Source organism: Vanessa tameamea, chromosome 12 (assembly GCF_037043105.1).
Source record: "Vanessa tameamea isolate UH-Manoa-2023 chromosome 12, ilVanTame1 primary haplotype, whole genome shotgun sequence".
NCBI lineage: Eukaryota > Metazoa > Arthropoda > Insecta > Lepidoptera > Nymphalidae > Vanessa > Vanessa tameamea.
This window is the reverse complement of record NC_087320.1, coordinates 7,689,563-7,702,934: the sequence shown is the minus strand read 5'-3', so window position 1 is coordinate 7,702,934 and position 13,372 is coordinate 7,689,563. Positions and strand designations below refer to the sequence as shown.

Sequence of the window (13,372 nt, the reverse complement as noted above, 5' to 3'; positions counted from 1 at the left end):
TTTCGGAAAAATGAAAAAACTACTACTGATATTTAAAATGGCAGTTATTTCTTTTGTCGTTTTATATGGCGCAACCCGAAGTGATTACTTGCATAGATATAATCTATAGGCTGTATGGAGAGTGACATGCACATTTTGTGCGACGATGAAAGATAAGTCGCTGATAATTTTTATTTTTTTTAGAAACGTATATCTTTAGTTTTGGCAACGATGTTTAAAATAAAAGTACACAAGAATACAAAATACCCCAAAGAATGGAACATATACCTATATCGTAATCATAAATCGATAGTTAAAATATCAGTCATGTACAGTCATGCACTGCTTTAATAGAAACATTGTTTGACTCGGAAGAAATGTGCACATTTGTATTTATTATTCATATCATAGGGTTGCCAGTTTTACTGAGTCTGCAAGAAAATAATAGTTCAATTTGGCAAAGAACGGAATCCGATTTTTTATCAAGGCCTATATATTATTTTCTTGTTATACTGAGAAAGTTGTATATTGTTATTGTTCAATTTTACATTTTTTTTAAACATCGATGTATGTAGTTGTAACAATAAATGCAGTATAATTTTTTTTTGTAAATATAACAATCATTTTACTATTCTCTATTATATATATAACTTAATTCGACAAGGTTGAAATACGGAGCAGGGTACGGCCGGAATGTTTAATATTACGTCATAAAGTCTTTACATTCCGGAAAATACGGTACATCCGGCAACGTTAATCTGGAATGTATCATCGAAGCCTTGATGTGTCGAAAGCAGTTTTAAGTTGTTTTTTGTAGCACATTAAATTTATAATCTTTCTCGCCAACAAGACCTTTAATACAGAACATAATATACAGATTTTCGATACGTAAACGGAAGCGCGCCATTTGATTTGATCAAAGAGTGAGCGCAGTGATATAGTTGGTGTCAGATGGTACCAATCAATTTTCCGAGAGGATATTAGTAAAGTGTGATATCAGATGCTACACGTCTGACTACTGTAAGGCTCGTTATGTTTTATGTCGAAACATTTACTAGAACTAAAAAAAACGCATCAAAATTATACTTTCTTTTAGACAATTAACTGAAAGCGCATTAATAAAATATATACAGATGTAATGTATTTAATTATAGATTATTGGTTACGAATTATTTGTGAACTAAAGGCAAAACCATGAAGAGTCATCGCTGACCTTGACTGATGTAATAAACGCGTGACGAAAGCCGGTTTGAAATGTATTTTTAAACAAACGATAACGAAACGATTGTGATGTGATTTCTGATATATAAGGAGCATATTTAATACGGTAACTTTAAATTAAACTAACTTTAAATTAAACTAACTAGACATAGCCTAATTACTTAACCAACATAAAATGCAATGTTCTGATAAACTGAATATAAGACACAGATACTTGAAATTTGTAGATCTTCGTTACGTAATGTAGATGCGCTCAAAGAATTATGCGAAACTATTATTCAAAGAGGTCGTTGCACTCTCTTTATCTTATACTCACCAACTGGTTGAAGGTGTTATTATTTTTAGCACACCAACATTAATATGATTATATACATTTTTGGTATTGGATACACGCGACGCGCTGAATACGTTAACAAAATTAAAGTTATTAAAAGTACATAAAATCGGTCCCATTTAAAAAAAGATAAATACATTTCCTCTGTACGCTTTACCGTATAACACGAACATAAAAAACAAATTAAAAAAATATGTAGAATCAGCTCTTAATCACATTATTCAGGATCTAATATATCCCAGTAAATGGAACTTAAATTGTTTACAAAATGAGCGAAACAAAAAACTTTATGAAATTACTAACGTCTTTAAAACTATGGACTCTAAATATACGGTACTCAAAACGTGGAGATAAGTTGCAATTGTATTCGAATAATTGACAATTATATAATATAATAACGTTAATTATTTACATAACTGACATGTTTATAAAGTAATTTTATTTATCCTTTAAAAAAAATTAGTAGCAAAATCCCAATTTAATTTAGGAATAACTGATATTCCTATTTAAGCTTATCACTTGTGTTAAGAGTCGGGACGACAATAGCCCAAGGGGGTCAGGATAGATCCTGCGACTTTTTACATCGATAGGCTTCGAAATAGCTAACAAGTTATTTCATTTCAATATAAGTTTGCACATGACTAGCATGGAAACATGTTATTGATATTACAAATAATGTATATAAAAGGGAAATTACCACATACATTCTAAGCATATAAATAAACATTATATAATGTATAACAGATTGCACTATTGCTTGGTTAAGTGGAATATTCGTATTTACGTCACTCTTAACTCAAATCAGTATAATTAGAGAATACTTTAAGATTTGGTGCGCAAACATCGTAGTCCCGATGTCCCCGGTTACATTCATTACGTCTAGCGGACAAACATTTACTGGCAAAGATTCAAATGCATCGTCATAGATACCTGCCGTTTTTAATCGGCAAATATAGGCTTGATTCGTAAATATATTACGTTTCGAGATAATTTCGTCTTGATATGGATTTTTCATCAAGTACTTTCCACTGTCCTCCTTTATTTAAGAGTTCTATCTCGCTAAACAAAAGTAATGGTTACGGGATTTGTTTTAATGTTAAATATTTATAAAACATTGCGTATGCGTCTCCATTGTCTTTATAATTAAAATAAAATAGGCAATAGCCATAACTATTTCAATTGTTCAGCTAAAGTACGTCTGGCCTTAAAGCCAGCCTTAGTAACGATAAATAAGTACAATTGCAGATAATTGTCAAAAAAACGAACATTATGCAATATTTTGTAACAATAAATAATGACAATCGCAGGTAATAGTCAAAAACAAACATTATGCAATATTTTGACATTTTTTCTATTAATGTTATTTCATTACAAAAATATGAAATTCACATTAGTCACGTAAATAGCCTTAAGTGAAACAAAGCGCAGCTTTTTATTTAATAATATTATACAGTAAAACCTTTTTCGAAAAACGCACCACCTTCTGGTATGAGTTTTATGAATATTGGTTTAGTATTTTTTTTCGGTAAGGCAACACACAGCAAGGTGCATTTAAAATAATTATATTAATACAATTCTACCGACTTAAAAATGAGAGTCAAGTTTGTCAGTTTAAACGATTTCTCGAAAACTGCTGGACTGATTTGTATTATTAAAACTATGTTCAATTAAGACAGTTAAGATGCTCATATATTTTTATTTTAGGGACCATTCATTTATTACGTAAGACTATTTTCGCTAGTTTTTGACACCCTCCCCCTAATATAAGAAAAAATAAGAACTGCCCGACCCCTCCCTCTCTGTTTAATATTTATTACGTAAGAATCTAAAGGAGAAAATGAACACACGTTTGGTTTATTTAACTGTTTATTTTTCAAAGTAACAACTTTTTGAAATGTGTTTATTTGTAATTTCAAAGGTTCTAAAGGTACGCATCCGAGCGCACCTCAGCAATCGCGCAGTATACGGCGTTTTTTCAAAAAGATTTTTTTTTTTTTATCTTACGTAAGAACTATCAAAACTCCTTGCCACCCCCTTGTAAGAAAACATAATTCATGGTCGACATATAAGCTGTGCCCGCGATCCGTCCGATCCGCGATTGAATATAAATTATTTGGACATTGCAGCGTGACTTTAGTTTATATAGGTACATAATTCTAAAATAAAAGTACAAGCCAGTGAAAATCCCGTGAAAATCGGTCCAGCCGTTCCATAGATTAGCCGGAACAAACAGACAGACTGACAAAAATTGAAATTGTGTGTATATGTACCGCATATACATACAATATGCATTTTGTAAAAAGCGGTTATTTTAAACAGACACTCCAATTTTATAATACTGTATAGAATATAAATGTTTAGAATAGATAACATACCGTTTTTCATATAATTACTAAACTGTCATACAATGATCAAATAATTATTTCAAAGACTAATTCTAAGTAGCGTCAGAACTTCCTTGAAGGTTTTATTTCATATAGTAATTAATATTATTATTATGGTCCATTAGTTTCTGAATTACATAATACTACTTACATAAACTCTCACAACCTGACATTCGCCCACTTCGCGATACCAAATTACCGTCTCAGATTATAAAACAAAAGGATAACGAAAAGAAGGAGCGAACAGAACATTATAGTGAAACAACCAAAGCGAATACTAAATTAAATGTAATTGCAAATACTCTACTGGAGTTAATTGTTATTATCGCTTAAATCGCTTATGACTTATTTCATTCGCTTTTGATTTTGTATTCGCTTCATAATTTAACTAATAAGTTATACTTACCAGTCATTGATGGTGAGATTAAGATGCACTTGGTTCTATAATCATCATCTATCTCAAATAAGCACACTCTTCGCCAAATATTCACATAAACATAATGCAAATAATATATTCTACTCGCTTTACGCTATTTAATTAAGTATCATATTTAATCACTATTTAACTATCGTAAAATATGTGATTACAAAACACATTATCAAAAGTGCAAACTATAATTGATATGAGTATGTCTAACAATGGAAATCGATACCCATTCAATGTCAACGTATTCAAACATAGTTGAGTGTGTAATACTATATTAGCTGTGCGACGCGGTTTCACTCACGTTTACTACTGTACAACCTATACAGTGATATACGAATTATTATTATAGTACAATTGTAACACTAAAGGGAAACGAGCATCAAAATAGCCTATCATCGTTAGTCTGTTTTTAACATTTCACATGCGAGATACGAAGATTAAATAAACACCAGTAGGTGTGTTTATCATATGAGTAGACATTTATGAAACACAATCGTTGGCCTTTAGGCGTTTTCCTATTCTACTAGCAAAACAATCTGGTTGCGGTTCGGTCGAAGTTGCATCGAAATAGACACAGGACTATACCGTAATCGTTATAATCTAGTAAAAAAGATTCCCAACTACAATTCAGCTGAGAAGTATTCGATATCGAAATACAATCCGAAACGTATCGTAATGATTATATAAGTTATAAAGAGAGAATTGCCCTTGATCTAATCCTTATAGCGATCGTAGAGAAACGTGTTAAAATTATGATACAGACTAGAATAAGCGAGAAATCATGGGGAATATTATTGAAATGACGATTGATATACCCCAGAATTATCGCATTCAATCAAGCACATACTATACAGTTTTATAATATTAGCATATTGATAACATCGGACAACCGTATCTACGCAAGCATGACGACCGTCATAACACGATATTACGATAATTACAATTTTCGTGGCTAGGCTTTCTGTGATAAGGGAATCGTCTGTTTTTTGTCATTGACTCATAAGGAAATAAAAAAAAAACAATAGCACGATAAATCGGTGATAAGTTTTTACTGTACCTATGAATTAAATCAATTTCAAATTTTAAGGAATATTTAACAGAAATATTACATAATAAAGTTCTTATTTGATAAAAGCCTTTAATGTTGATATAAGATCATTTTTAAAAGAGCTATTCATTCATTCATAAATATTCATTAAAATAGGTTTTCAATTTGGTTGTTTCGTGATGTATTCGAAAATGGTGAACAGATTTTAATTATAAATTTTATTGTTCAGTAGGCCTTACTTCGAGGGTAATCCCATATAAAATTTATGACAAACTCCACTCACCAGGTGAAAAATGTACACTTGTTTCCTTAAAATGTTAGAAATGTACTAATTATTTACAAATTAATTACCACACAAAAGAATTACAAATAAGATTTATTGCATTTAAAAAAAACTTAAAAAATTATATATTTTAAATATTTCAATGAGTATAATTTTATATAATCATTATTGTCCTTAAAATTGTATTGTGATAAAGTATTAAAAATATTAACTTTATATTTTCATGTTAAGCATCTTTTTATTTACATTTGTATAAATTTATTTTGAGTACTTAATATGTATATCATTTACGATATTATACTTTACATAATATGTTAATTTTATGTTAATGGATCATATTGATATAATTGATAATATTATTTCGAATTTCTTTTAAATTATTTTTTTCATTTAATAGTATAAAATTAAATATAATTATTTGCACATTGCACAAACTTCTTTTTATTAATAATCTAGAATAATCCTGTGCAAATTTATTTATTAGCTTTTAATTTTTGATACATACGGAGATTACTTTTAGTATCATTTTTTTTTATTTCTGTATATGTATTTTAATTGAGACTTTTATACTTTAATGTAACCATATAAATTCAGACAGAAATTAGGGAAATAAAAAATAATAAGTACAATTGCTAAGGTGTGATAAGTAGGTCATTCCACAAATAGGTCACATTATAATTACACTCACTGTACGGTGTTAGCTAATTGTTTGAAAACAAACAAATGTTACTAATTTAGAAATTAGCAATATAAAAAATATGGCAAAAATGAATAGATATTATATTAATCAATTATTATTTAGTTACAATGAAAAATTTAATATGACTTTTATATTATTGTGTATGTATGTTAAATGTAATATTTAAATTAGAACTATTGATTAAAATACACTAAATTTATATTGTTTTGTTAAGTATTTTAGTTTAAGATTATTTTTAATAAGTAATTTATTAATTAAATATGAAAAGGAAGTAATTTATTTTAACATGATTAAGTTACTGTAAGCAAGTAACATGAAATTGGGAATATGTTTAGGAATGCGTCAATTTTCTCAGAAACATGATATCATTATAGGCAGTAGCAATACGGACGAGAGATCAATAGCCGCGGCCGCGAATCTAAGGTTAAGGAATATTCTGAAATAAAGGTAGCATATCTATGCAATATATCGCATTGATTTTGAACATAATTTCTGGAAAAAAATTATATACCGATATCTTTTTTAATATTTTAAAGATAAAAGCATACACAACTTTAATAGATAGTTTTTAAATAAAATATTCGTATATTCCTAGACTTAACTTTTCTTTTTAAATAAAAATTCTAAAACTCTATAAAAACAATTATTTTACCACGACAACCTCCAATTTCTGCACAAATCGAATAAAACATAGGTGTCACGTTATGTAAACTCCAAAAATAAACGAAAAGCTACTTACAAAAACGACCTGGGAATACTGGAAAACATTTCAAAAAATATTTTTCATCTGCAAAATGCCAAGCTTCCTTATATGATTCACTATTCGAAAACTTATTTTTATAAAATTATATCGTCCTCCATGTGTGGCACTAACCGTGAGATTTCCAGTCCGTATATTTTAGACTGGCTGACGACTTCACGAACTGACTGTTTAGAGCTTGCCAATATAGGCCAGAGACTATATAAATTTCTTATGATATAGGCGTTAGGCGAGGCGACCACAGACAATACAATATCAAAAGCGTAGATAGGGTTCGTCTCTTTCGTTTTCATATTAAACAATTTTATGGTAAAACATGACGTGATTGATGATGAGTGATTAATTCTTTATGTTCCAATGTCAAACAGAGTAGAACAGAATTCGAGAACGCATTTGGTTTACACCACGCCATTAATAATTGCAATCTAGCAGCAAACAAAAAATACACAAAGCCCTTGCAACATAATTAGAATTCTAGAAAACAAATTAAAAATCCATTAAAATGAGAAATGGGACTATCAGTTTAAACTGAACAATTGATAGTCCGTCTTAGTCACACGTTTTTAAAAAAATATATTCATTGAATGAAATGAGTTATGTACGTGAATTGACGCACTGAAGGTACAGCCTAGTCTTGACTGGAACGTAATTTTAGGGGGCCCTGGGCTAACACTACTTAGGGGCCCACCTAAGACATATCTGAACGTAGACTTGAATTAAATTAATTGAATGGGTTTGATTAATTGCAGGACTCGCAGGGCTGCAAACCATACGATCTGTTTAATTTAATAAAGTTATGCATTCTTTCGCATTATCATCTATTTTTGACTTTAACTTGACTTAGCTGAGGCCCCCATAAATCCACAGGGCCTTAGGCTGAAGCCCAAAAAGCCATATGGTAGATCCGGCTCTGAGCCTAGTAAATGCTACTGTTTGTATGTAACATCCCTTGTGATCCGATTAGAGAGAATGTAGGGTCTGGGTAGTTAGTATGAGTGGGTGACATATAATTTTGTTGAGGATCAAAATAATTTTGTGAAGAAATTTAAAAAATCATCGAAACTCTATAAACACCTTAAAGTCACCAAAATTCATATCTTGGGAAAATATCTGACTAATATAGTCACATCATGCAAAATACGTGCAATGCTAAGAAGTTCGCCTCCATTAAAGAAAAGAGGTATAATAACTATACCTATTACAAAACGTTATATTTTTTTAGGAAAAAGTACAAAATGATAAAATATTCAGTAATCTACATAAATTGATATAATTTTAGGTATAAAGTTAATAAAAAATAATTAAATTGGAGTGATAATACAATTGAGTGAGACCCGCACTTTTTTCTTGGCTTCAAATAGTACATAATATTCAGACTTCACTGATATATATTAGCTCTATGGGAAGTATGGGATAAACATAGACTATTTGACAATTTATTTGACAGAAACATCTGATCGAATATAATTATATCAATACATATTGTTTTATACTTTATTTCTCAATACAAGCTTAGATTTTTTCTTCAAATGCCATGATTCGAGAAGACGATCCCCAGTTTCGTATAACTCCTTTTCAACAGATGGCATCAGCATGTTCTGGTGCATTAATAACCTCCTTGTTTAGTAAGTTTTCCGGTGTTTTTAATATGATTTGTAGTGTTCTAACAGTGACCACTGTTACCACCAACGCATGATTTACTTACTTTGCAGTGACTCCATTGGATGTAGTAAAAATAAGGTTACAAGCACAACAGAAGGCTTTATTATCAAATAAATGTTATTTGTATTGCAATGGTTTAATGGAACATCTTTGTCCATGCGGGGAAACTGCATGGATACCTAGACGAGTTCATTTTCATGGAACGATGGTAAGTTTGCTATTCTTGTATACCATCTTACAAAACTCAAAATAATAATAGACTATCAATAACTGATAAGATCTGTTGTAAATGTATAGAAATTAACAAATAACTGTTCTTTAACTTTTCTTTTATTACAGGATGCTTTTTACAAAATTGCTAAATTTGAAGGGGTACCAGCATTGTGGTCCGGCCTCAGTCCTACACTAATTCTTGCTCTTCCATGTACTGTAATTTATTTTGTCTCATATGAACAACTGAGATTTCGGATGAAAAATTTTTATAACAACATTACTGGCAATAGTAAGTATGATATTCAAAAAAAATTTACATTACCTTATTCAAGTTCATTTTCATTATTACATTTATTAAAATTACAATTTTGATTGATAATTTTTCATCATGTGACGTCAACAATTATCGTGCGGCGCTCGGACCGATCTATCACCACTATATCAGGCTTGTTGGGGACTACAGTCCTGTCAGTGATTATAGATCGGTCCCAGTACAGTGTGATATGACCATTCTCGAGAACTGGGTAGGGCACATACCTGTAGTATGGTACCTCTGATACCACAAGACCGTATCGAAGTGCAAGTTGTTGATGGCCACTTGATTATGCATAATCTTGGCCACTTGATTATGTCTGTGCAAATACTCTCTGTTAGCAAAACGAGAACAACCGGAAATAATATGTCTAAGGGATTCGCCCGGAGTGTGACATGCCCAACATATATCCACCGTGCCATCCCTCACAATATACTTCCGGTAATTGTTTGTCATGATAACTTCGTCCATAATTGCATAGACAAAACCTTCGGTTTCACCGAATAGGTTGCCGAACCGTAGCCAAGATACGGACGCCGTAAAGTCCACATCGGGTCCATGAAGGGCCCGATAGAAGTGTCCGTGTAACTCCTTGCTCTTCCATACCCCCTTGCGATTCTCAGTACTTAGTAATACAGGTTTGCGCCAGTTCTCTTTGCCTAAGGAGAGCGGAGATAGCCCCTTATCCATTGTAACTACATCTCGGTGCATATCAAAGTCAGTGTGGAGAAAATACTCCCTGAGTTTGTATACGTCACGGTTATGAAGGGTCTTGGCATTTAAAAATCCACGGCCACTACATCTCTGTGGGATATACAATCTCAATTATTATTATTGTTGGTTGTTATTATTAATTTCATTATTTGTTCATAAATAATAACACTATGAATTAATTATTAAATTTTTCAGGTGGCCAACCTATGTGGATTCCGATGATAGCAGGTGGTACGGCAAGAATAACCGCTGTGACTCTTTTCAGCCCATTAGAATTAATTAGGACAAAAATGCAATCTAAAAGCTTGACTTATTCTGGTGATTATTTGTTTAATTTTTTCATAATTAAATAACATAATCAAACAATATCATAAACTTCATTGAAGTTATTTTTACAAAAATAGTTTTATGTTGAAGAGCTAAAATGGTGTTTGATTTAATTTATTTTGTTCCAGAAATTACTTTAGCCTTACGCCAAGTTTTAAAATATGAGGGATATCGAGGATTGTTTCGTGGATTAGGGTCTACATTATTAAGAGATGTGCCATTCTCGGGTAAATTATTTTGCGTGAATTCTAAAATTCATGTGTTTAATACGGTTTTAATGTGATAAAATAGGATTTCAAGCAAAGCAAATCAAGAAGTTTTTAATGAAATTTGTACCACTTTTTGAATCTTGCAGGAATATATTGGTCCACATTTGAAACTACGAAAAGGGTATTCAACAAACCAGAGTCAGAAAAAAATTCATTCATTTTCAACTTTTTCTGTGGATCTGTAGCTGGCAGTGTATGTATTTGAAATTCTAGTTTGCTTATAGAGTTTCTAATTCCTTCGATAATTTTAAATTACAAATATAAATATAAAATCCTTTACATACCTTGTTTTACAGATTGCAGCTTTTATAACTTTGCCATTTGATGTTGTAAAAACTCACCAACAAATAGAATTAGGGGAAAAAGAAATTTACACAGGTAAGACAAAGCAGTTGGCTGTTGTTGCTAGATTTATAGAAATTGTATTTGCTTAAAACTAAAAATTTATGAAACAAACTTATGAATACACTACACAAAACCAAAAAAAAAATTAATGATGTGAATGATGGTCAATTTATATAATTTGCAGATGGTAAGGTGCATCAAAGAGCATCAAATATGAAAGACATAGCAAAGACTATTTATAATAATCATGGTGTTAGAGGGCTATTCACTGGCTTGTTACCTCGAATATTTAAGGTTGCTCCAGCATGTGCTATCATGATCGCAACATTTGAATATGGAAAACAGTTCTTCCAAAAATACAATACACAAAAATATAAGGAGAAAATGCAAAGGTATAATAAAAATGATTCAAATTTGTTATCTTTAACTGCATATTATAACACACAAAATTTCGCTTTAATTATTTAATTTGTTTTTTAAAGAATATATTAATAGTTTTTGTTTAATTTCAGACATGGAATAGACATTAAGATAATTAAATCTGATTAACTTGATCACACAATTTTAAATCTGTTGCTTAGGTATTATACTGCTTTAGTTTTTATTTTACAAGTAGAACATTATTATTTATTATTCAATATCATCAAATTCAGACCAACATGGTTATCACTCATCATGGTGTTTTTTTAATTATTAGATATGTTATGTACAACAATAATCAGTAAGCTTGTAGATTTCATTTATTACCTTGCAAGTAGGTAAGTTTCTATATTTTTACCTGTATTCAAAAGTATGCACCATAGCTAGTATTGTATACAAAATGGTAGTTAGTAAAATAGTAATATGATTTTGTTGTTGCAGGCATCATGACATAGTACTAATGAGCCAGCCATCAAGTAATAATGAATATACTTCTTTATAAGGAGCTTGACATAAAAAAAAAGTGCTATGAACTATTGGGATGGTTAAACGGTTTTTAGGAATTGTACTTGATTACTTTTAGATTCAAATTAATTAACTTCATCCAGTAGATCACTTTAAGTATCACTTAAATCTATATACAACTTTTATGTTATGAATTCATTTTCATTAATTGAATTTTATTTGTTGTATTCATATGACTTTTGTAAAAGTAAAACTAAATGATTTAAATTATATCATTAGCATTAGCACTGAAGTATATTGCAATTTTATTGAGTTACCAAAGCAATTTGATTGGGCTTAGTTTATATGAATTCCATTTTACTAGAGGTTATAAGGTTTTGTAAATATTATAATTAAATGTAAATAACCTACACAAACATTTTTGTTTTATTACCCATATTAATAAACAAGTGTAACTGTCAGATGTAAAGTAACATTTGTACATGAAAATCAAATTAAAATAAAAACAGCATATTTACAAAAAATATTTTAATATTATTTCTAAATAATTATTAATGTACAATAGATCCTAAGGGTTCCGCTCTTATATTACCAAGGTCCAATCTGCTGTCAATAGATTCATCTATTTGACCGACGATTGCTATGTTATCGCCTCGAATTATATGAAGTCCGAGTACAACTTGTGCTACTCCGGTGGACGATGAAAATACTCTTTCATGGGATTCATCCAATATAATGTTTATCGTTTGATCGAATCCCTTTAAAGTACCAATAAAATTTCGTCCATCAGCTGTTATCACAGAAACTGTTTGGTTAATATAATTCTCAAGACCTGATGCCATATTAATACTATAATTTGTAATTATTAAAACAGAGAACAAAATATTTTCTTTGGTTATTTATGCAGCCCAAGCGTTTTTCTTTCAACGACAGAAGTTCATAACACTGTCAATTGTCAAAACAAATGTCAATCTCGGTGTTAATTCAATTTATTAGACAGCTTTGGATACTAGAATTTCAGCCTTCTTAGTTAATTTCGAGTGACAAGCCATAATTTCCAAGTATTTAATAAGTAAAATATAATTATTCAATACATGCATTAATTTTTTTTTACATTCGCTTCTGATAAATGTATCATATTGTTTGTAAGGTATTAATTTAAAAGTACAGTAATGTTAGTACTATATTAGTACTCTTTTATTCAAAAGTAAATATTGTATAGAAATATAAGAAAGTAGATGGATACCCAATTGATGACGGAATTACAAATTTAAAATCGAAATTAATTTAATTAAACAAATGCATGGACATTCCATATAGCATTGGCGTGAAGAATATATCATGTTGCCCTATTAAAATAAGGTTATTTTCTTCTTTATATAGAAATTCACCATTTAGAAGTCTTTATTCACAAAAAAAGCCGCGGTAAGCGGTTGCTTTATCAACTAAAATTTAGTTATTTAATAATAGTAGGTCCCCGACTGAGAATACCGCTACTTTAAGCACAG

At 30.3% G+C, this 13,372-nt stretch overlaps 3 protein-coding genes across 6 annotated transcripts in view; 1 reads left to right on the top strand and 2 right to left on the bottom strand.

Moving 5' to 3' along the window:
• Positions 1-7,327, bottom strand: part of LOC113392893 (NADP-dependent malic enzyme) — a 200,994-nt gene extending 193,667 nt beyond the window's left edge. For all 3 annotated transcript variants that reach the window (XR_010309298.1, XR_010309297.1, XM_026629506.2), the window contains exon 1: positions 7,116-7,327. Coding sequence is in view for 1 of the 3 variants with exons in the window: in XM_026629506.2 (XP_026485291.1) it covers positions 7,116-7,144 (29 nt within the window). In the remaining 2 variants the exon portion in view is untranslated. The remainder of the gene's footprint in view (positions 1-7,115) is intronic.
• Positions 7,328-8,578: 1,251 nt separating this feature from the next.
• On the top strand, positions 8,579-12,140 carry LOC113392894 (probable mitochondrial glutathione transporter SLC25A40). Of its 2 annotated transcripts, XM_026629508.2 has the most exons (10): positions 8,579-8,761; positions 8,849-9,006; positions 9,138-9,300; positions 10,234-10,356; positions 10,494-10,592; positions 10,721-10,827; positions 10,931-11,012; positions 11,164-11,371; positions 11,492-11,560; positions 11,841-12,140. In XM_026629508.2, the coding sequence occupies exons 1-9, from the start codon at positions 8,671-8,673 to the stop codon at positions 11,526-11,528; spliced, it is 1,068 nt and encodes a 355-aa protein (XP_026485293.1). In that variant the 5' UTR covers positions 8,579-8,670; the 3' UTR covers positions 11,529-11,560; positions 11,841-12,140. The 2 variants fall into 2 exon arrangements, with proteins under 2 accessions (XP_026485293.1, XP_026485292.1); XM_026629507.2 differs by lacking the exon at positions 11,492-11,560 and having other exon boundaries at positions 11,841-12,138.
• Positions 12,141-12,377: 237 nt separating this feature from the next.
• Positions 12,378-12,823, bottom strand: LOC113392895 (U6 snRNA-associated Sm-like protein LSm8). The gene has a single exon (XM_026629509.2). It carries the CDS (start codon positions 12,704-12,706, stop codon positions 12,416-12,418), a length of 291 nt encoding a protein of 96 aa, XP_026485294.1. The 5' UTR covers positions 12,707-12,823; the 3' UTR covers positions 12,378-12,415.
• Positions 12,824-13,372: the final 549 nt, after the last annotated feature.